The 24,687-nt window shown below is 34.2% G+C and overlaps 2 protein-coding genes and 2 long non-coding RNA genes across 6 annotated transcripts in view; 3 read left to right on the plus strand and 1 right to left on the minus strand.

The window, feature by feature from the left end:
- The window catches only part of LOC135797064 (uncharacterized), a 35,016-nt gene extending 31,053 nt beyond the window's left edge, over window positions 1–3,963 (minus strand). Inside the window, exon 1 of the long non-coding RNA XR_010549445.1 lies at window positions 3,778–3,963. This is a non-coding gene — a long non-coding RNA (uncharacterized lncRNA). The remainder of the gene's footprint in view (window positions 1–3,777) is intronic.
- exp (expansion) overlaps window positions 1–21,893 on the plus strand; it is a 53,067-nt gene extending 31,174 nt beyond the window's left edge. For 2 of the 3 annotated variants that reach the window (XM_065309239.1, XM_065309241.1), the window contains exons 3-9: window positions 9,431–9,588; window positions 16,595–16,667; window positions 17,884–18,253; window positions 18,383–18,621; window positions 18,692–18,785; window positions 20,433–20,639; window positions 21,039–21,893. In XM_065309239.1, the coding sequence (XP_065165311.1) occupies window positions 9,431–9,588; window positions 16,595–16,667; window positions 17,884–18,253; window positions 18,383–18,621; window positions 18,692–18,785; window positions 20,433–20,639; window positions 21,039–21,154 (1,257 nt within the window). In that variant the 3' untranslated portion in view covers window positions 21,155–21,893. The remainder of the gene's footprint in view (window positions 1–9,430; window positions 9,589–16,594; window positions 16,668–17,883; window positions 18,254–18,382; window positions 18,622–18,691; window positions 18,786–20,432; window positions 20,640–21,038) is intronic. The other variant, XM_065309240.1, reaches the window with a different exon arrangement.
- A 133-nt stretch (window positions 21,894–22,026) lies between these two features.
- LOC135797065 (uncharacterized) lies at window positions 22,027–23,014 on the plus strand. Its single transcript, XR_010549446.1, has 2 exons — window positions 22,027–22,130; window positions 22,208–23,014. It is a non-coding gene; the product is annotated as an uncharacterized lncRNA (long non-coding RNA).
- A 234-nt stretch (window positions 23,015–23,248) lies between these two features.
- Window positions 23,249–24,559, plus strand: LOC135797062 (translation initiation factor eIF2 assembly protein-like). The gene is made up of 4 exons (XM_065309242.1): window positions 23,249–23,312; window positions 23,377–23,613; window positions 23,678–24,002; window positions 24,062–24,559. The coding sequence occupies exons 1-4, from the start codon at window positions 23,307–23,309 to the stop codon at window positions 24,289–24,291; spliced, it is 798 nt and encodes a 265-aa protein (XP_065165314.1). The 5' UTR covers window positions 23,249–23,306; the 3' UTR covers window positions 24,292–24,559.
- Window positions 24,560–24,687: the final 128 nt, after the last annotated feature.

Raw genomic sequence — 24,687 nt, forward strand, 5'->3', positions numbered from 1 at the left:
CATTTTCTCATTTTAAGTCAAATGGGCGGAGCTCCCAGCGGTATTTTTTAATAAAAACTAATATTTACTAAGTATTAGGCCAAAAAAATAGTAAAATTTACCTCAAAACTTAAAAATGTCAAATTTCTTATAAACCACGACTATTCTACTAATTTTTATACTTAAGTCACGTCCAATATAAAACTATACATTTTAAGTAAAAGTTTCATAAAGCTAAGATTAATATTCACCAAAATATGCAAACAAAAAACAAAAATTTGCATAACATCGTTTTAATAATATTAATTCGCCTCTTATTTTCTATAAAAACTCTCCTGTTGAATGTGTTAGTTATCCGTATAATCGCCTGACGAGTTTTTTGTTTGTCTTCGTTTTAATATCGATTATAAATTCTACATTTACATTTACATTTCGTGCCGAAACTGTATCGCGCATTAAAATATTATCCACTGGCGATGTGTTGTGTGTTGTATGGCATACGCGAGTCGTGAAAGTTGTTTGTCAGGGACTTTGCAAATGCCAAGAGCGCATAAGCGACGAAGACGGCGACCAACTGCGATGTCCACTCGACGAAGACATGATCACACAATCACCCGCATAGAAACAACCAAAAAAAAACTAAAATCAAGTCGTAATAAATTAAAATCAAACTAAAATTCCAACTGCGCATGCGCAGCATACTTAATAATAAGCTTATAAGCTTAGCTGTAGGTAAAAATAAAACTAATAAAAACTAATTAAATCTAAGACAACTAATCAAAGTATCTCGTACCTAGAAAACAATTTGAAACTAATCACGATGATGTGCCACATCGAGACATAATGAAATTAATGCGTTAATGATTTTTTCGGCACCTTATGTAAATTAATAATAATACAGCGCACGCCACACGCAAGATACATGTAAGTACGTGTATATGTGTGTAACACGCAGATGCTTTTAATCTCATCCGTGCGCCGCACAAGAGCACGGCTATTACTGGTGCCTAAACGTCCCGAAACGAAGCGCATTCTTTCATTTTTTGATTCGTCGCCCATCAAAAATTCCCCGCGCGACGTGATGAGACGATGTGAAGAGTGGACGCTTGATTACAGCCAGCGCGCGCATTTTTTTTTTTCAATTATGTTCTAACGAAGCGTGTATTACGATACTTATTAATATGGCAACATTAGGGCTAGTTTTTAATTATAAATTTTATCGAGTCACTAATGGTAATTTACAACGCGGCGGATTGACGTGAAATTTAATTTAGTTGTGAAATTTATTAAAAAATTATAATAAATGCATCAATATTATATTTGTATTGCCATCTATGGATGTAAAAATTAACTTAAATAATAAACAAAGGTAAAAATTGATAAAATAAATTTTTTATCAAAGTTAAAATAAAATCAATGAAATATTGAATATTTTACAATTTTACAGTCATTAAATATTGTTTTATTGGATAAATTTTGATGAAAAAAAACAAAAAATAAAGTTGGGAGCTCCGCCCATTTGACTTAAGCCTAAAATAGAATATTCTGCGCATGCACACTTCACAAAACTAAGACAAAACTAAGAACTATGCGTTTTTAATAATTTTAACAACGAGAAATAAATTTTAGTTGTGAAATTTATCTAAAATCTAAAATAAATGCATAAAAGCATGTTAATAGTGACATCTATTAATATAAAAACGTACTTATTGTTATTAAAGTAGGTACAAAATTTAAAATTAAAAAATTAAATAATTTATGTATTGCACGCGGAAACAATGTAAACTTTAACGTTTTTAAATTTAATAACTCATAAATCAAAAATATTAACCGTCAAAAATTAAAATTACTGCATCGCAAGCAATTAAACCGAATCTGCTTATACATGCACACACATTGTCTAGTAATTTGTACTTTGTTGTTCGTTTTTTTATATCCTCCACTGCGTGTGCTGCACAAACTGCTTAATCAAATTTATGTATTTTTAAAGATACACTCCTCGCGGCGGTGTTTGTACTGTGTACTTTTTTACTGTTTGCATAAAGCATATTCACAATCGCGCATACATGTACAACCAACGACGAAAAAAAAGGAAGTTTGATATTTAAACGACTTTAAGTGCATTTTATTACACACAAAATATAATCGTATGCAACCTTGGCATTTTCATTTGGCCGACTACGACTACGAACGCGTGCGTCTCTGGCTTGGGCCACACAATATATTGTTAGCAGAAGAATGTTGTAAGTAACAACATAAATTAAGTGTGTGCGCATGGGCGCAACGTAAATTTTCAGCGTGCGGGACAAGTTTAAAGTTTAAAGTTGGGAGAAGAGCAAAAAATGTGAAAAATATTATCAAAGAGAGGCATAAATATAAAGTAAATAAAGCTTTTAAGTTTGGAATTAAATTTTTAGAGTTTTTAGAGAGAATTTAAGTAAATTTAGGTTAAAACAGTGTTTGAGTTGCCGTACAAATACCGAACATAAGAATTTCTATTGCTCTACTTTTTTTCGTAGCAATAAATTTCTTTTTTCAACAATTTAACCTCAAAAAATGTCACTATTAGCTTTTGATGGGACTTTTTCTGTGTAAATTTGAATAAAAAGTAGTCTAACTAATTATTTTCTTGTTTTTTGTATTAATTAGGTGCTAAATCTATAATTAAGATAGAAGAAAGGCTAATAACGTATTTAAGTGCCATCTACATTCAGATTATAGAACTAAAACTATGATTAAACCTTGATAACAACTTTTATCCCCTATTTTACCCCCTTCCAGTTATATTTTTGCAACAAAAAGTATTTTATTTTATTTTCCTTAATCAAAAATATCTCTTTACAAAAATTTATCAAAATTAATTCACAAATTTTTGCGTGAAAGCGTCACAAACAAACAAAAAACCCAAATGCCCATTTTATATTGATTTTTCGCAGATAAAATTTAAATAAACCAGCAATAAACTTAAATTTTTCGCTCGTGTGACTTAAGTAAACTAAACCGCTGCTAGATGCTAGACACGCCACACGAGAGCAATGGCAATGAGGCAGTCGCGAGTCGCCGAGACTATTCATGACTGCGGCGCGCATAAAATACGAGTGGAATAATGAGTGGATGCGCGCCCCGAGAACCCCGGGTCCTTGGTGGCTTCCCCTCCGTGACAGGTAGCTTTATGCAGGCCGGAGTTTGCGTACACGCGGTACCCGCCGGTTTTAACGTACGATGTAATTAAATCGCGAAAAAATCGCATCTCTTCCAACTTCCAGCAACAATCCGCAGTGCGCACCGCAGTGGAATATGGTTATCATCGACTCTCAGCTCTCGAACACGCCATCACCATCAACAATGGCGCGGCCGGCGTGCTTTTTTTGCACCTGTGCGCATATTGTTGTTGCTTCTTCATTTTCATTTTTGTCGCGCGTTCAAGGTCGCCGCAGGAGTGTGACTCGTGATAACTATCCCTTCGTGGCGCAGAATCGTTCATTTATCTTATTTACAGCCACTTAACACGGATATTAGGTGGGTCTTGCGCGCACGCTCGAACGCGTTAAGTTAGTCATTAACTCATGACTCCTCGGTCGCAGTAATAGGGGCACGATTGCCACCATTACCGAGTGTGACCACAGAGGACGCAATCAATACCTGAAAGAGTTCGCCATGGTGCAGCCGTGCATTGTGCGCTTGGAAATGATACCGAGAATACGCGGCAAGCAATTCTATATCGGCATCAATTAAATTAAAACGCCGCGGTGGCGCAACGCGCATACTGGCAAAGATGGCGTACACTTTATAACTCACCTCGCTCACCAGGAGTGGAAAATGCTCATCGCCGGGCCGCAAACAAACACTTGGAGGTGTAAACAGACTTGCAGTCATTTATATCGCGCTGCACAGAGTGACACTGCGATCCATCAGTGGACCCCAAAGGCGTTTTATTACGTTCTAATATTAATAAAACACAAATTAGATTCATAAATTTTCACTTGTAACTGCCGCATTAACAAAATGACAGCGTTATGTTCACACACCGCACAAAGGACGAGTTTTCACGAAACGCTGTGATTCAAAAAACGACCGCTAGGAGACATGATTTATTACCAACGTAAAGGATATGCCTATGCATATGCTAGTGACATAATTAAACACTAAACTTTTTAGGTTGGTAGTGTTTTATTTGGTATTCTTCTGCAAAATTATGCAGTGTAGTTCATACGAACCACGCAGGTTTAAAAAATGACCGCTAGGGAGCGCATGATTTATTACCACTACAAGATTATACCTACTGAAGCGACACCTACTGACACAATTAAATACTAAATATTTTAGTCTGGTTGTATTTTTATTTTGTTTTCCTAGAAACTTTAAAACATAAATTTGCATTTTTAAAGGCATTAAATCAGTTTAACTTGCTGTACAAGCAATATAAAAACTAGTAGTAGTCTGGTTGGCTATTAGACTAGACAGTTTACAGTTCAACAGCTCCAGTTACAATTATGCAATCTCGTGGAAATCAAAACGCGCCGCCATTACATACACACACCACAATTGTCGCGCGAGACTCATATCGGCGCAGCTCGTGCGAGAAAGTTACCGAGCATTTTATTCTTACGAAATTGGTAGTTGTACTCAACCAGTACTATTCTAAAAAGTAATTTTTATAGTACTGGAAAGCATCTGCGTGTGCACTTAAAGTTTATGTACAACGCACGAAACTAAAGCTTAGCTCACGCTTCAAGATAAGTAAAAGAAATGATTATCATTGTGCGCGCATGCGCGTCGCTCTTAAATTTCCACCCTTTGTATACACTACATCCACAAGGACTTTGTAAACAATCGGCGTGCGATCCCACCCGATATCCCAGCGGAAAACAAACGAAACGCGCATTTGAGAAATTTATCGACGATAATAAACAAACATGCGTACGCTTGCACACTGTCCTCCTAAGGAGCTAACTCGTTTCTCTTTGCGCGCTTTGAGTCTTTGCTCTTTCACTTTTTTTTCTCTCGTTTCTTCAGCGTTTTGCGCATGCACACACGCGCCTATTTATAGAGTATAAACATAGACTATAGACAAGCGACTAATTCGTTTGAAGCGCATTGTTTATGACTGTTTGCTCCTTGCAGGCATGCGCGCGATTATTGATTTAAACTAAACTCTGCAGGATATATTCTTCGGACGCGTACAAATGTTTAAGTATTAATCCTCTAATGTGTGTCTTGCGGACCTGGACAGATTCGTAAATATTATAATAAGTGTTCGTGTGTGGGGTTTTTCTAGTTAAAAGTCACAAGAACATTTACATTAAATTCTATTGTTTATTTAGTGCATAAAATGATTACGAAAGCGTGCGCTGCGGCAATGCGGCGATGAATGAGCGAGCGGTGCTAACGTAATACATAATTTTGCGTTATACAATCGCTAGAATACTCTAGATTCCCGCCCGGCGATGTTAAAATCATCCAATTTACGTAAACGCCGTTGCGGTACATGTCGAACGTGTTATATTTGTATTTTACGCCATCTAGCGGCAGAAATTTTAACAAAAACGACGGAAAGTTGAATAATATGTTTGGTTATGTTAAACTATTTATTAATAAACAAAATTTTAGATGTTTCAAGGCCTAGAATAGTAAAATATTTATAAAAGCTTTGGATATTGTTTAAATAAAAAGATTTAGAAATAAAAAAAACTGTTTTTTTGATAAAATTTTATTTTTTGGCTTTGTGTGGGGCTTAGGCAACTTTATATACATCATAATTTGACTGTTGATGTGTTATAATGCTATTTTACGCCACCTAGCGGCCAAATTTATAAGAAATACGCATTTATTAAGTAAAATACAATATTTTTCATCATAAATCCTTAAAAAAACGTGAAATTTCCAAAAAATATTTCATTTTTATCTCCCTACAATCAAAATTTACACTTTATCTAATTTTATTACCCATTACACTAGTGATACACGTGTCGGTTGCATAATTACAGCATGTCGAATTAAAAGCATCTGATATTGAATTTTATTTGGGGAATGCAAGCGTGCGGGCCTTTAAAACGTTAAAAGTTAAAAGCCCGACGTCGAATTCGTTTATGATCGCTCCGAGAAGAAGCGATGCCGGCGATGTGGTGAGATGCATGCTGTTATCACCGCACGAAATCAGACTAGTAACTAGTTCCATTCGTACTCGTTACAAGAATATATTTTTTTCTCTCTTGAAGTAGATAGTTACACACATTAGTTGTGCGTGTGTGTGTATTTTTTCTTTACTTCTTTCTAAACGAATAATGGCTCTTTGTCGTAATCATAGTACTTTCGTACTTAAATTAGATTGAAAGTAAATATGAGAAATGGTTAGCAGGTGATCAGCGCGGAATACAACGAGAAAGCAATTTGGGAGCAGAAATATGAAACCTAGATTGCGTTACAGACACTATTAATAAAAATGAGGTATTTTAAATGCAAATATTTGTGTTTTTGTTTGTTTGTGACGCGTTAACATAAAAACTAGTGGATGGATTTTGATAAATTTTGGTGTATAAATAGTTTTGATCCTGAAAAATAACATAGGATACTTTTTGTCGTAAAAAATTCACTTAAAGGGTGTAAAATAAGGGATGAAAGTTGATATGTGGATTTAATCATAGTTTTAGTTATATGATTCGCTTCCAGGTGGCGCTAAAGTGTATTATTAGCATTTTTCATGTTTTAAAATTAATATTGTAAAATATTTTGATAGATTCGTCATATAATTTGTTAAAAAACTAATTTTTATTAAAATTACGCTGCAAAAGTTTTTTACCAAAAATATCATTTTTTTTTCTTAATTTGAGTAGAATTTCTATAAAAACCAGTTGAAATGAATTTTCCCTTGGTGAAAATATTATGTATTTTTAATGTTTTGCACTTGTGTGTCAAGGGTACGGCTCCAGCTGGCTGCGCACGCGCCGTCCGGCGTCCGAAAAGCCAAAAAGCAGCGGCAATTAGCCGTGGCTTTCGCTCTTTGTAAAACCAACAACAACACCAACACGCGCAAGGAAAAACAATACGCGTGCGCTAGGTCCGCGCCACAAACGAAGAAACGAAGCTAAAACAATAGCAGAATTTATAGCCGTCGATGGCGAGCGCGATAAATTGAATACTAGGCTATATCCTCTCCCTCAAAGCCGCCTGCGACTTAAGCCACCTTGCAGACTTAGACTTACATTATGAGGCTCATTATTTTCGTACAATTTTTTTACATTTACGAACAAAACAAAAATATAAACAATAGTGGAGTAGAAATAGCAATATTCATTCAATGTTTTCGTTTGGAAGAGAAAATGAAGATCTTTCAAACAGAAAAGGTTAATTATAATTAGTACAAACAAATGGGCGGCGCACGAGCGCACATAAATAAAATCAAATGGCGTTTAATTAAGAAAAAATCCCTTAATTGCGCGCGGAGATCATTAGCCGTCTCCGCCAGAATTGAAACTAATCACTGCGGACTAATAACGGTATGGAATTGAAAAAGATGTAAGTCTATACGTACCAGACTCAAACGAGAAAAGAAAAAAAAATCTAATTTAGAAAACAAATAGAATCGTTTTGTTCTTAGCGCGCTGTGTACTCAGAAAATAATGAAGTTTCCGACATTGAGCAAGCATGGAATAATGGTTCATCTTAAGTTAATGTCATAATTTGTAAATATTTCAACATAGTCACAAATAAAAGTTTGTTTTTTTGGCCGTGAGAGGGCGTTGGATTAATAACTGTCAAAAATATAACCTTTTTTTGTATTTTTTTCTGCTTTGGGTTAATATACAGATAAGAAAATGTTAATAATAAATTTTAATGAGTTAATACCGTAAATTTCTTTATGTTTACGATCATAAACAAGAAATAAATGAGAAAAACTAATTAAAAAAAAAAACAAATAAAATTGTTTTGTTCTTAATGTATTCATTTACTACTAAAATAATTAAGTTTTTTTAGGTTAACAAAAAACACTCAAAATACTTTGTTTTTAGACCGTTAGAGGGCGTTGGATTAAATACTGTCAAAAATATAACCTTTTTTCGTGTTTTAGGTTAATTTACGGTTCAAAAAATGTGAAACATAAAGGTTAATCTGTTAATACCGTAAATCTCTTTATGTTTATGATCATAAACAAGAAATAAATAAGTAAAACTAATTAAAAATACAAATAAAAACGTTATGTTCGTAATGTATTCATTTACAAAGAATAAATGTCGTTGCTTTTTAATTTAATGAGAAAATACATAGAAAAATTGTTTTTTGGCCGCTAGAGGCCGGTTGGAGTTAATAATTTGTCAAAATTATAACCCTATTTGTGCTTTTTGTGTTTTAAGTGAATTTACGGTTAGAAAAACCATGAAACATGGCATTTAATCCGTTTTTGAGTAACTGCACTCGATATCAATTATATCGGTGGTCGCGTGTGCTTGCACATTCACAGCTTTGATGGATTGCAAGCGAATGCACCGCATGGATAAACCGTTAAAAGGTCACTCGGCAAACGGTCGCAAAACGCTCACTTTGCGCTGCGCGCGCGCGCTAAATGTCGAAATATTGCATTCGCAACAACCGTCGAAACAAAAGAAACGCGCAAATGTCAAAAAGGACAGACCATTGCAATTAAAACCAAACATTTAGACAACAAGCACAAATATAATATAATATTCTATTTCAATGTGTTTGTAAACTTAGAAGAAATGTGTATTGAATGCGCATGCGCATCCAGTTAAGTCCACTCCTCTGGAAAACAATAAGTTATTTTTAACTGATGCAGGGCTCCTGGGAGGACGACGCAAATCGTATATTCTCCTCTTCAGTCGAATGCGTCGGCTGCTGTGTTTGTTTCTAGTTAGTTATGCACATTAGGGAGCGCGCGACGCACGCCATATAAGGCCCTTGCGGCGCGCTTCAACTCTTCTCACCCGCCGCCGCTGCGTATTGTTCGAAATCTGATTTATACATCGGCGGCGACAAGGCGAGAAATGTGTAAAACTAGATACAAACACACATATGCTATACTCGAAATATATTTCGCAAACATGCGCAAAACAATTATAAATATTAAACGGCGCGCGCTGTAAAACGCGTTTTAAATTTACGACGTGCGTTAAATTGAAGTCGCGCGTTTCTTCGCTTGAGTACTTTTCGCGCGCGCACTTGTACTTCGCGGTCGGAGGCTATTAGAGACGAAGAAGAAGAAGAGGCCGTGCGGTTCTTCGTTCATTCATCTTTTCTCGGCCGGCACCGTTTAGAAACAGCGGTTCAAAAGTGTGTTAGTATGACCATGCCATTACAGCCAAGAAAACAACGCGTAAACTGCGCGAAACTTTTACAAAACTCCATTAGATAACGTGATAAACAAAAACAAACTGAAAATAAATGTAAACATTTGTATAAGGACAATGATTAATGTTGAGAGTGTCTTTTTTTGCAGGATCATATACAAGAGGTGCTTGACAAATGGACGCAGATCGACGACGAGATTTGGGCGAAAGTAATTGTCTTGGAACGTAATAGGAGGGTGGCTAAGGCTTATGCAAGGGCGCCTGTTTTGACTGTTAATGGATCTGATGATGGGTTTGATGGTTTTAGGTAAGTTTTCAAACATTTGAAACTTTTTTCAACTTTTTTGGTCAGAATACGCTTAATTTCCATTAATATTTCTTGAAAAAATTATTTGTTTTAACATATTTTTCATTCAAAAGCCGTTTTTGTTATATTTTAGTAGTTTTTTCAACTTTTTTGAATAAATATACCTTTAATTACTATCAATAGGTTAAGAAAAATGATTTGTTTTCTTATATTATTGTCTTAAAAGCAGTTTTTTGTCATTTTTTATTATATTAATCGAAATACAATGGTAGGTAGTACGAGAGGGTGAGTATAAGCTAAGTAAAGTTAAGTAAACACTTACTGTACGCTATACCCTCACAATATCGCCAAAACGATATTTTTACTAAACCATTGCAAGTCAATGCAAGTATTTAATCGAATAAAACGGAAATACTTAAAAAAAGGTAAAGATTTGGAAAAGAATTTAAAAAAATGTTCAAAGAAATAATAACAAATTAAACAAAATACGTCATATTGTTAGAATTATAACTTGCTACAATATTTTCTTTCTTTAAAATCAGTTTTTTGTCATTTTTGGTATTTTTTTCAAGTTTTGGAAACTTTGCATTACTCAATTTCTTTATATTGTTGAATTTCAATGCAATTTGACTCTAAAATAGAAGAAATTCTTATTTTTTCGTATTTTTTCTTGTTTTTGCACTTTTTGCCATAAAATTTTGAGGTTATATTAGCTTCCTAAGGATTTTTACATCTCAAATTACAAATTCTAAACAAAAAATAACTTTTCAACTCTAGAGTAGTAATAATACAGCATGAAAAACAATAAAAACATAAAATTTCACTCTTTATACATAACTTAGTGTTTTCTACTCTTGATAAGTAATATATTACAACCCTAGAGTGGTAAAATAATAAAAAACACACTTCTAAGATGTTTTCACCGCAATACACATTAAATACCTTTGATTTTTGATGATATCAGTCGAATACAACACAAACAATCGGAAATGAACCAAGATTAGCAAAAGAATACCTCGATTTTCGGCACGCATCCATGCGTGTCTCCCACCTAGCAATTGCAAAAGATTTAATTGAGAACACAATGCAAGCGGTCAAAAAATGAAAACAATGAAGAAATGCACTGAGAAAATAACGATACAAACAAACGAACGCAAAAAATATGATTGAAGTTTACGTCTAACTCTCCATACTTTACTTTACTTTACTTTGTAAACTACGTTTCTCGAATTAGAATTTCAACGCAGTTTTTCCTTGAAACTAGACCAAAGAAGTTTAGCGTAATGTAATGCAATCGGAGTCATTGTTTGTCACTATATACACACTCTGAGAGTCACTTCGGTTGAAGCTATTGTTGGTGCGGTTGTGTGTATTAATAAAGCGCAATTTGTAATATCATTGCTCTCCGGCTGAGTGAAAGTTCTTCGGCGAGCGCCAGCTGCACGCGTATTTTATATAATAAACACACAGCGCAGGACAACACACACCTTTTAATAATAATAATAATAATCATATTGATCTGTTTTGGTGCAGATCAGAATGTGTCGTGTTTGAAAATATTGTTCACTTTCATATTGCGGAGTAAAATCGGTAAATCTCCATAAAATATGAGAACAATAACACTATAATCAACAACTACAACAATTGTGTGTGTGTGTTTGTGTTTGATTCTAAATCTGTTGGTATACAGATAGAATAATAGAAAATGAAATGAAACGCATTGATCGTTTAGGAATATCCATTCGAATATTATACACAATTCACAATAGAGACATGTGTTGCTTGTCTGATTAGATTTGATGATTTTGTAGATACGATGTGTTGTGATAGGAATCTCACCTAATTATTGTGTGCGTTGGACGTATGAGACACCTTTCGAGAAGAAAGATTCTCGTTTTCATTCGTGTGTGTTGTGTTATTAGATATGTTGTTTACCGTTTCGGTCTTTGTTCTTGATTCGTTTTAATTTTACGCGTCCACAACTCGGCTCTAGGACGGCGAAACAATGGAACGCAGCAACGCGCGACGCATTGAAATGGAATAGACGCGGCGAGTGGGTGCGGAGAAATTGCAAAAGAGTCCACTTGGTCGAGGACATTCGCTGCCCGCTTGCGATGGTATGTGGTATGCTTGTGGAAAATTAAAGGCAGCGAGCTGCAAATATTAGAAGACATGCGATGTAATTAAATAGTAAAAAATAGTTTTTTAGTCTTTAAAATTAGTAAAATAAATAAATATTTTGATAATAAATGATACAATAATAAGCAGTGATACAAAATACCAATAATTGCCGCCTTTCTTAGTAGAAATATAACTAATTTTAATGTTTTTTTGGCTTTTAAAAACATTTTTTGTAATTTTTCATGATATCTCTCGAATAAAACGCAAAAAATCGAAAATTTAAAAAGATTAGGAAGAAAAAAAGAAGAATTTGAGAGAAATATTAAGAAATTTAACAAAATACACCATATTGTCAGCCATATTGTCAATAGTAGGTACCTATTACTTGCTTTAATATTTTCTTACTTTAAAATCAGTTTTTTGTCATTTTTGGAGGTTTTTTCAACTTTCTGAAACATTGCCTGGTTTTATTTCTTAGTTTAGTTTAGTTTCAATACAATTTGATTCTAAAATAAAAGAAATTCAAAGGATTTTATCAAATATGAGTAAAACACTAGCAATTCTTATTTTTGTCTTAAGTTTTTCTTGTTTTTCGCACTTTTTGTGTGTTTCAAAAGCAAATTTTAAGGCTATATGAGTCTCTTAACGATATTTACGCCTTGAATTACGAATTATAGCAGTTTTTTTATCAAATTAGTTAATTTTTAACATATTTTCACCTTCATAGTTTGATACACACATTTTAATATCATTTCCGTGATCAATTTGTAATTTACACTGCTTTTAACTCACTTTTACTACTATAAATCCCAACATAAATAAAATAATGTAAAAAGCATACTTTTATCACCCCGAAATCAGCAATAAATTTAAAAGTTACTTTGTAAATACTAACTACTGATAATGTTTAATTCGAGCTCGTTTCTAAGTCTAAGTGTTATTACCTTTCTCTTTACTCCAAATGTTTGGTAATGTTTGCAATGCCTGTAACGTTATCGAATTGACCGTAAATTGTGCGCGCATAAAATAGAAATTGCCGTCGACAGTGCGCACTCGACTCTCGGCATTTTTCTGCCGCCGCGTTTGCTCTAGAATGGCAAGTAGGAAATTCAGGCGTTTCGTAATCAAACGAGATTTCAATGGTTCCAATACGCTGATCACCGAACACAGCTGACGGCGATATATTGCATATCAACATTACAGAAACACAAAAATTTTATTTGGTTTATATCTTATCTTATTGCTTAAGATGAATTGTAGTTGCGCGCAAGACTAATTAAAAAGTAATTTGATTCCCATCGCGTTTTATTTATCGTCTCATTCAGCAGCGGCCGGAGACGGTAGTTGGCAGTGGTTTGCCCCTAAAGGGCAAAGGCAAACGCGTCTGCGCATTAATCGCGGCTTGTTAGGCGACGCACGGGCGAATATTTTCGTGATTTATGCGTCGCGTCCCGACGGGCACCACCCGCAAGCACACACCGACACGCGATTCTAATTTACGAGCGGATTTGCGACGCGCGTGCGCGCGTGCCTGAAGGACTTGCGCGCGTAGTTCTAAGGGCGAGCGATGTGCTAGGACACAACAACTGGTAGCATTACCATATTGCCGTGTTCGGGATTATAGCTTGTTGCTTATTTGTTACGCATACAGGACCGTCACTAGGAATATTTATAGGTTATGCAGCATTTTGACACACATAAACTATATGCAACCAGTTATACATTAATATAAATTAGGTTAAGAATAATTTTTATCAAAAAAATATATTTTCACACAAAACTGTCACTAAAATATTTATAGGTTATGTATTATTTTGACGGAAATAAAATGTATGCAACCAATTATACATAAAAATATAAATTAAAGTAAAATATTTTTTTTCTAGAAAAAAGTTAAAATTAATTAATTCCAGGCCTGGAAATTTTGCATTTTAATCCTACACGACGACAATTTGTAAATCTCGGTGTAAATTGCATGATAGATATAAATTATAAATTATTACTCGGCTTCCTGATAAACATTTTTTTTTCGATTTTTTGATTGTTGAACGCAATAAAAGCCGCCGCAAAGGCGGAAATTTTACCGATTGTATCATTGCGCGATTGTGTGATTGTGCAATTACGAAATCGTAAAAAGGTAGCGTTTGTGTAGACCTACATCGACGCCGCAGCGGCGGTCGACGTAACGAAGAGATGCGCGAGCGCTGCGCGGCACGACGAAAACGAAACCGAAACGCGTCGTGATGAATTAACGGCTCGGCGACTTTCTCCGCGCCACCGTGCATCATAATAGATTATGATGTGACCTCTTCGGCGGGTGACCCTCGGAAATCAGCGTTTTCCGGCCTCAAGGAAAAGAAAAAATACGCAAAGTCACAAAGAAGACTTTGATTTGATTGGTGATAAGCGTACAGAGTGACAAGAATGCGATAAATGAATATTCCGGTTTAAAAACACATATTTTAGGTTAGAATTACTAGAAATTTAAGTTTACTTATCTTGAAGTTATGTTTTTGTTTGAAATTTTGTCAAAACACAAATTGTTGCAAAATTTTTACAAAAATACAGATTATTTTCATGTTTACAATGTTTGCTTGTCATAAAATCACTTATTTTAGGTTAGAATAGCTAAAAATGCAATTTTACTATGTTTACGTTAAGTTATTGTTTAAAATTCTGTCAAAAACACAAATTAAAGGGATGTTTTCATCAAAATATAGAATATTTACATATTTACATTGTATGTCCATTTTAAAAGCAAATATTGTAGGTTAGATTTGCTAAAAATGCTGTTTTACTTTTTCAAGATTATGATATCATGTGACATTTTGTCAAAAGCACAAATTGACAACATATTTTCAGAAAAAAATGCATTTTTTCACATTTGTGTTCTATATGCATTTTAACATTTTTAACAACACATTTTTAGGTTAGAATTGCGAGAAATGCTATTTTACCATTTCTAGGTTATGTTTTCAAATGATTTCCTGTCAAAAACACAAATTGACAGAAAATTTTAAGTAAAAATAAAAGATATTCAAATATTTCCATTGAATTCACGTTATAAAACCACATATTTAAGGTTAGAATTTTAAAAAATGCAATTTTACTATTTCTAGGTTATGTTTTCATTTTAAATTCTGTCAAAAACCCAAATTGACAGCAAATTTTAAATTTTTCGGCCTGAAGACATTCCAATGTAAATCCCAACGCGTGTCGAAACCTATTCCGCGATTCCTTCTCTCCTCACTAACGAGAATCCTCTCCTCCGACTCAACTGAATTCTCTTGTTGTTTGCGCTTGGCTCATGCCCGTGTCCGGCCGCCCACACAGCGCACTTTTATGAAGCTGCGCTGAAAGCTCCTCCGGCACAACACCGGCAGAAACCATTAAACCGGGTGGAAATCTCGCTTTCCGCGCGAATGTCAATCGGCATTCACAAACGGAGAAATACATGCATGCATTAGAAACAATGCAGCGTGTTTTGTATTTCAAAATCCATCCTGGCTCCAGGGTGATTGTCGAGCGCAGGAGAGTTGTACCGGTTCGCGTCCCAGGTCTCTCTTACAAGTGTCCGCGTGTGTGTCCATAATGTATTGATCACGATTAAAGTGGACTAACTAATGTTCGCACTATCGAATTCTCAGCCGCAGCGCGCCACGATGTTATCACAGGCGATCGTCGCCGTGTTTTCGCACCAAACACACGGCTAATCTGCACGGGCGGATCTGGCTTACAATATTCACACATTTACATTGTATGCACGAGATAAAAAGCACATATTTTAGGTTAGAATAGGTAAAAATAGTTATTTACTGATTTCTAGGTTATAATTTTGTTTGATTTTTGGTTAAAACATGAAAAAAATAAATGTTCACACATTTTGCTTGAAGTTTTGTTTTAAAATTATAAATTTTAGGTTTAAATGATTAAAAATTAAGTTTTACTATTTTTAGGTTATGTTTTACTTTAAAGTTCTGTCAAAAACACAAAATTTATGGCGATTTTTTACCAAAATAAACATTATTTGCATATGTTCGTGGTATTTACGCCTCAAAAACAAATATTTAAGGTTAGAATTATTCAAAATGCAATATTACTGCTTTCTAGGTTATGTTTTCATGTATCATTCTGTTAAAAACACAAATTGACAGCAAGTTATCAAAAAAATGAATTTTTACATGGTAAAAACAAGTTTTTTTAGGTTATAATTACGAAAAATGCAATTTTACTATTTCTAGGTTATGTTTTCATATCCTTTTTTCATGAAAACACAAATTGACAGCAAATTTTCAAATAATATAAATTTTTTTATTCGAAAACACGTTTTTTAGGTTAAAATCACAAAAATGCAATTTTACTCTTTCTAGGTTATGTTTCCATACGAAATTCAATCATAAATCTCAAATTAACGCAAAAAAAAACATAAAAAATGCTAATAAAATGTTTATAACCATAATTTAAATCTTTGTACTCCTAAGTACTTATTTACTTCTAAGAATAGTCTCACTTATTAAGTCTTATTCAATTTATATGACGTGGCGCTAAGTTTTAACGCTCAAATACGTTTAAAATCTAATTACAATCACAATTATTGTTATACCCACTGCTAAGTACGACTGTGTTGCGTCCCAGGGCCGTTTTGCTAATCCATCAATCATAAATGTGTGCCGGTGTGCTCGCTGTGCGCATGAAAACAAGAAAACTAGAAATGAAAAACGAGCATTAGCAACACCATTTCATATTCCGTGAATGTGATTCAATACCGTCTACATCCGGTTCAAGTTGTCTTGTAATTTCTAAAATTTACATACGGATTAAATTTAAATATTAAGTGTCATCAAATTAACACATTTTTAACATATTTTACTGGTTTTTGTTGCAGAATTGGTCTTTGTGGCTTTGACAATCCAATGAGAGACCAAAAAACAGAAGAATACAAGAGACACATAGGACATGTAAGTTATAACCTATTCTAACCTCAAATACAAACTATTTTTATACTAATTTTAAGTTATTTTGGCTTAAAACTTTTAATAATACAAAAAATTGATTTGTTTGATGTTTTATTGTTTGCTATTGCTATTACTGTTCTTGTACTGTACAGAAATTGCAAATATGTTGTAAAACTCAAGACAAGCAATTGCGATTAGACTGTTACTTGCATACCAGTCGACGCACGCGCATGTATCGCCTATATCTATATCTTTCACGGCGGCGTTTAAAAAAACAACGCTTTGTTGTAGGAATTGTAAGTTTGTAAGTTGTAGGAAATGCGGCGAGCTGCCGGCGTACACCATGTTTGTTTTCCGCACTGCACACGCCGACTTTTTACAGAATAAAATACTGTACAAGTCGCGTGGCTGTTACCTGGGCGCGGTGACTACCTACGCATACAAACACAAATTTTACGGTCGAAATTCAAACAGTAAACAAGCAAACAGTAAAAAACAAATAAAAAAATATTAAACCAATAATTACCAAACATATATTTGTACGGAAGCATTTTTTGGGTTATGGAGGTTATGTCAATAGTAAAAAATCAAATTTTGAAAAGTTTCTAAAAGTTTTTGATTGTTTAATAGCGAGTTTTATCAAAATTCGAACAGAAAACAAGCAAAATAAAATTATTATATAGACAAGTAAATAATTATTAAATTTATATCTAAATCGAAGCTTCTTTTAGGTTATAGAGGTTATGTAAACAGTAAAAAAATAAAATTTGCTAATTTCTAAAAGTTTATATGCGCTGTGTATCGATTTTATCGATTTTCAAACAGTAAATGAGCAAACAAAAGCAAAAAATATTAATAAACAAATAATTACTAGATATATGTTCGAACCGAAGCTTTTTATAGTTAATAGAGGTTATGTAAACAGTAAAAAATTAAATTTTGCAAGTTTCTAAAAGTTTTATATCATTTTGCATCAATTTTAATCAAAATTGAAACAAAAAACAAGCAAACAAAAATGATTATATTATCAACCAAATATTTACTATGTATATATTTATACCAAAACTATTTTAAGGTTATAGAGGTTATGTAAACACTTAAAATCAAAAATTTAAAAAAAAATCTAAAAATTTTGCATAGTTTTGTATAAATTTTAAAAAGGTTCATATAAACCTATAGGTACTTTTTGCTTAATATTATGTATATTTTATAATTTCAGGGAGTAAAAATCAAGATGGACGACGCCGGAAACATCCTAATCAAACGCGTGTCCAAATGCAATGTCTACATAAAAAGCACCGGCCAAGACGACGAGAACGCCATCGGAAATGAAATCTTAAAAATGCCCGGCAGCGCACTGGAGCCGGAAAAACCCGTCAAACTATTCGACATGAAAAAGTTCCAATCGAATGTCAATCGTGAACTGCGTCGCGCTTACCCCGACCGCCGCCGCCTCGAGTGCCAATGCCTCAGCGCGATCGCCTTCGTCAAGAGCGAATCCGAGCTGCTGGAGTGCCCCATCTGGGTTCTAATCATCAACGTCGTCGCGATGGATATGCTCAAGTCGAAGCTACCGCCAGGTCTTTATTGTTCGTTTATTTTTGCTTCTTTTACAAAGTATTCCTTATCGATTTGCATAATATTGCTGTAAAGTCAAGGAAGTCGCCTATTGAAAGCCTATAATGTTGTGTTATCTGGTGTGATTTGTTACGTTGCAGTCCAACGTGTGATGGACATCAAGAACCGACCGCGCATTCCGATCCCTGATGAAGATCCTTACAGCGTGGCTGGGAATGGCAGTGGTAGCTCGGGAAGTTCAGGATTTGCAGGTGCTGGAAGTGTTGCGGCAACTCGGGAGCAACTTTTGTTGCAAACGCAGCAATTAGCGCAGAGGCGTAGTGAGAAACCGCCGAAATTACCACCGCGTGAGAATATGTATCCGCATGATATTCCTAAGGTAAAATATTTACAGAACCGGATTTAAATTTTTATTTTTTTTAAATAAAAATTTTATTTTTTGATTAAAGCCTGATTATGATGACCACCATGATGAAGAAGGGCGATTGAAACCTTTCCCTTCATCGCGTAGTAAAAAGGAGTCGAAGGATAACAAGAAATACGGTGAGTTATTTTTTTTCCTTACCGTAAATTAGCAAACTTTCACTCTCGCGACGTAAATTTTTATGCTTTAGTTTTTTTTTTTGCGTTTCGTTTTTGGTGTGTACGCCGCTCTGCACGCTGCTTAATTCAATTTCATTCGTGCGGCAATGTGTTGCTATAATACTTTTTATGCGCGGCGAACGCATAAAAACGACAGCACGCTATCTCGCCGGGTGAGAATCGCGAGAAAAAGTGAGAACACGCGGCGAAAAATCACAACAATGCGCGGTTACAATGGGCCGTTTGGCAACGAATGAATGGCGCGCGGGTTCTCACACTTTGCCTGCTCACACATGACACGAAACGAAACTGAATTTAACGAAAAAAGAAACACCGAGCACGTCGAACGTGTGCAACTACAGCATATAACTTTCAACGAATTTAAATAGTTTATTTTTGAGTGTGTAAAGGTTTAGAAATTATTAGTTTATGCATGATTTGTTCTGCGGGAAGACTAAAAATACTTGGAAAGTGAAAAATTCATTAATTTTTATTATGACCACTAGGTGGCTACTAATTCTATGTTATATAAAAGAGAATGTGACGTCCTTTTGTGAATTTAGAATAAATCTTGATTTTGACAGTTTTGCTGTCATAAAACTCACCAAAATGTAATTTCGCGCTTCTTATACTCTGAAAATGACATAAACATCGTCACATTTGGTTTAACATGAATTAATTTTAATTAATTTTAACTTTCAATGAATTTAAACAGTTTTTTGTATATAAATGGTTCGAAAATTCTATTTTATGCGTAATTTGTTCGGTTAGAAGTATAAATATCCTTAAAAGGTGAAAAATTAATTAATGTGTAATTAATTAATATATGTGTTACACCGTTAATTGCTGCGCCCTCTAGTAGATTTTTTATATATTTTTTCTAGTAGGTTTTTTGTCATAAAACTAACCAAAATGTAATTTCGTGCTTCTTAAACGTTGAAAGTGAAATTAACATCGTAAAATTGAGTTTATAATTGTAATTAATTGTATTTAATGTTACTTTTCAAGGAATTTAAACAGTTTCTTCGTGTAAATATTTAGACAATACATTTTTCTTTATGGTTTGTTCTGCGGGAAGTAAAAATACTTGAAAGCTGAATAATCGTTTAATTTAAGGTTTTACCACGTTAGTAATACTAATTTTATGTTATATAACGTAGAATGCTGCGGCCTCTAGTAGATTTTTCTATAAATCTGTCATTGTAACACTTTTCCTGTCATAAAACTAACCAAATTTAATTTTGCGTGTCTGTGAAAGTGAAAAAATAGTTTATAATCAATTAAATTTCACGCATTATTTATTTTCCTCTCCACATGCATTCGAATTGCACTGTCAAATAAAGTCAAACAAAACTCGCAAAACACCACCTCCAGCGCCACAACCGCATATTAATAAACTCGAATCGAATAACTCACGCGACCAATTTTGGAAATGGTCGGTGGTCCCACACCCATGCCATTAATTCAGCATATTTATTAGTTTAGCACCCCGGCGCGACCGTTCGAATCAATAAATAAACTAAACTGTAGCAAAACTTATACTTAACACATAAATTTATGACTTAGAATATATTTAAAATTAATAATTTTCAATTTTTTTATTTTAAGATGACCCGTATTATTGTGGTTTACGAGCTCGTGTGCCCAACTTCGTTGCAAAGTCAGCCAATAACAAGTCAAAGGAGCCGCAGACGAAGCGTTTCTCCATCAGCCAGCAAGCACCACCGATTGCTGCCCTTATGCACCAACATCACATGCACCACCAACATCCACATCCACCCATGTGGCATACGCGGAGCTATGAGAGTGGAATTGGTAAGAATACAAATTTTTAACAAAAAATTTAAATAACTGATTGGACATTTGCATAAAATTGATTGTAAAAAAGTTAAAAATTAATTTTTGTTAATAGTTTCAAAATTATTGAAAAATTTTTGAATTTTTCAGTAAATTTTTCATTAAAATCTGATATAACCTTAAATAAATATATAATGACGTCACATACACCAGATGGCGCTACTTATTCGTTTAAAAATTATATTTTTCTTAATTAATGAATAATTTAAATATTTATAAACAAAAACCATTTTTTTCAAAAAAATCAAAAAAAAAAATAAAATCTAAAAATTAACTAATAAAAAAAACGTGCAAATACCTAATTAACAATTAATTATTTAATTAATGATTTCTATTTTTTGTAATTTTTTCCTGTAGATTCCGACGCGTTGGTAGAGTCACCTTACAATCCAATTTATGGACGCCTGCCGATACCTACAAGGGGTTACATACCAAATCCACCTCGCACAATGTACATTGGCGAATGGGACTAAATTATGCTAACGCACGACTAAATAATTCCAATTAAGGCCGACACTCCTACACACTCACACAAATACACTCATCGTATTCATATTATATTGGCGTATGTGTGTGGCTGCACACACATTCTGTGCTCTCATTTGTTTGTTTGTTACTTTTTGTGACCTCTTGTTCGCATTCTTTCATTTACTGCCAATTAGGTTCACAATTAAATACACACACTATAATAAAACACTAACATTTTTAGATAGGTTCAACATAGGTATGCAATTTATTAAATTTATTAAACACGACCCTTTTTAGACGATAATGTTACTATATTTGTACGTGTATATATTCTAGGTTAGAAATTAATAGCTGAGAAAGCGCGATGAAGCTGAAAATATGAGAAAATTTTATCTCAAGGAAATTTTGAGTTTTGTGGTGTGAACAAACTACTTTTTAGTGCGGATATTAATCGTATGGCTGTATGAGTAGGCGAATTATTCTCTCTATTAATGTGTGTGTCGATGAACAATGGTTAACTTTAAATTAAACTCTATCGTGTTAAGGTTAGAATTTATAGGTTATTAATATTTACTGTACTGTACTGGCGTGCACGTTGATGTCTATATTCGGCGGCACTTAAATATTATGTATAAACATGTAAAATGATACGTACTATGTATAACTATATAAATATTGTAATTTATATGATATTGTACTCATATATAAATATATGGTGATGGATATTTTAAAATTAAAACAAAATTGTTTTTTTCCGACCTTTTTTGCTTGCGTTGAGGTTTTGAAGTTCGTAGAAGTGGAGTAGAGGGCGCTGTCAGCGAGAGAGTGTGAAATGTCATTCGTTAAGGTTTACAAGTTCACAGAATTGAAGTAGGTGGCGCTGACATCGAGAGAGTTTGTCATTTGTGTTTGAAAACTGTTTTATGAAGAATAGGTATTTCTAATTTGAAATAAATTGAGAAATTTACAAGTTGATAAGCGGTAAGTTAAATGTAGTCACGTTTTTTACTCTATTACGATCAAATTAAAGTTTTTCTAAAGCCTGAAAGTGGTTGCAGCATGACCAAAATAAAACTCGCATTTATTTAGACCAGTCTCTTCTGCTGGAGGCAAAAAAGCGAAAACAAAAGATACGCCACGCCGTAGATTATTGTCGCGGCACGAAAACCTAGCGTCTCAGCGCGAATCGCAGACCCTGCGGCTGCCGCCGACCCGCGTGTCCACATCGAATAGCGGCAATAAATAGGGTTGGCTCGAGCGCGGCGTGTCGCTTAACGCCCGCCTGTCGTCGCCGTCGCAGAAGTCGTAGGCGCCCGCAGGCAGCCGATCAGCGTGCTCCCGACGCGCGTTCCAGGGCGCGTTTCACCCATCAACTTTGACTGATATCGCGACAAGATCGCGTTGGATGCCGGACGGACTCGCGACGTGTTTCGACGTATTGAATGTCGCCGGCGCACGCGGCTGAAGAGACGCGCCGGGCAGTTTCGCCCACGCGACGCACAGCGCGACCGCGACTTCGTGTTTATCGATAAAGTCGCGGCCGGGCGTTCAAAATCACGCCGGCGTGAAATAAGTGCTGCGAGGCGCTCAGGCTACAAACGACACGGAGTGATATTTCACCCGGGTGTCAATGTGTCAACGGGGGAATATATTCTTATCAACTTTGCAAATATTTGTTCTTATTTTGCAATTTCTTTTAAACTTTAGTATACATTAATGATTATGTTCACATATGCAAATTAATTATACTCATAACTAGCAAAAACACCGATTAAATCAACAAAAATCAACATTTTAGTTGAATTTACTGTCGAAGCAAGAAATAAAAGTCATGTAAACATGCATAAATGTACAAAACCATAAAATGTCCAATGTTTTGTTTTTAAATAGATAAACCAGAACATACATTCTTCGTTGCAAGTTTAAATTTGTTGTTTTTACCTGGGTGGCGTGATGTTCAACATAAAAAAAACATCAACATTGCAACAGATAACACTTCAAAACAATCGGAATTATTTTCAAGTTTGCACCTACAGCGCCATCTGTTATCTCCTTGTTGAAAGAACCTAAGAAATTAATTCATAGAATGTTGTTTCTAGCGCCCTCTATGATTAATATTTCGTTATTCCATAAGATTATAACCCACAAATCGCAAATATGCTGGTAAATAAACAAAATTTAATATTTTAAAACGAACAAACTTTGTCTAAACTCTGATTCATTACAGGAAGCAAGAGGTCTTAAAGATTTTTCCATCTCTACTTGGTATGAGATCTTCAAAGATGTCGCGTTGAAGACAATTATTATTAACATTCCAAATGAACTTCTTGAGAAGCTGCGAGCAGACACTGGAGAAATGAAAATTGAAGAAGTGTGCAATGAAGATTATCTTAATCATGTAAAAAATACCATTCTAAGCTTCAATGGGAAGGCTTTTGTTAAAAGTAACTGGCATGCTCCAATTGTAAGTCTTTATTGACTCAAAAAACTATTAATAGAAATAATTAATTATTTATTATCAATTTTAGGATGCTAAATTTGCCAGTTTGGGTTATTCACTGACAGTGACCAACATTGATGATCTCTTGGTATACTTTGCATCATCTGAGATTATTATGCATGATTTCTCACATAATAATGTGGATTCTTTTTGCATTGCTCTGAAACCATGGATTAATATTCATCCAGCTTCAGAGTTCAGATGCATTGTGATCAACAACATCTTGCAAGGTATTACACCTAGAGATTGGCCAACATTTTATGCACATTTCTGTGAGGATGGACCTAATATCATCAGAGCACTGACTGATTTTTACAAACAAAACATTTATGAGAAGTTTAGCAGGAAAACTTGTAAGTAAAACGTGAAAAAAATATTAATTTCATATTAAAATTTAATATTTTTATTGTAGATACTTTTGATGTGATTCTAAACTTTCCTGAAAATGTGACATTGTTGGATTTCGGCCCGTTGAACAACAAAACGAATTTGTATGCGTTTTCCTGGAAGGAAATTCAAGCCATCATTAAAAAGAACTCCAATCAAGAGGTTCCACCTGTTTTTCGTTATTTGGAGAGTGATATGGGTATCATGACAAGGAGTGAAGCACTTCATAAAATCACCCAGTCACAATTAACTTAATTTTCGTTTTTATGCGAAAAATATAATTGGATGCATTTATTTGAGTTAGAAAATCGATGTATTATTATATTAACTGTTACAATGTTGCACTGTGTAGGTGTAGAGTTGAAGAAGTGATGAATATTTAATGTAAAAGACAAATTTTGGTAAGCAGGGTGATTTACACAGGAAATTTCATAAAAAAATAATAGATACTCAAATGTATTTGTTTAAATGTGTTATATCAGTGTACAACTTACTGATACAGTAAATAAATGTTAAATAATGACTTTTTTGTTGATATTTAGGAGATTAAAGAAGAGTTTTATGCCTAGATATGAAATAATGGCGAAATTGTGGAAAATTTCAGGAAAATTGCTTGTAAATGTTGATTTTGACGCAAAAAGCGACATAAAA

Source organism: Atheta coriaria, unplaced genomic scaffold, assembly GCF_025399875.1.
Source record: "Atheta coriaria isolate IRGN ID8LTWV9N9 unplaced genomic scaffold, Caltech_Dcor_3.1 hic_scaffold_8_pilon, whole genome shotgun sequence".
Classification (NCBI taxonomy): Eukaryota; Metazoa; Arthropoda; class Insecta; order Coleoptera; family Staphylinidae; genus Dalotia; species Dalotia coriaria.

Coding starts and splice junctions, on each gene's coding strand:
- LOC135797062 (XM_065309242.1), top strand. Junction 23,614..23,677: donor GTAACTGGCATGCTCCAATT/GTAAGTCTTTAT, acceptor TATCAATTTTAG/GATGCTAAATTTGCCAGTTT. Junction 24,003..24,061: donor GAAGTTTAGCAGGAAAACTT/GTAAGTAAAACG, acceptor TTTTTATTGTAG/ATACTTTTGATGTGATTCTA.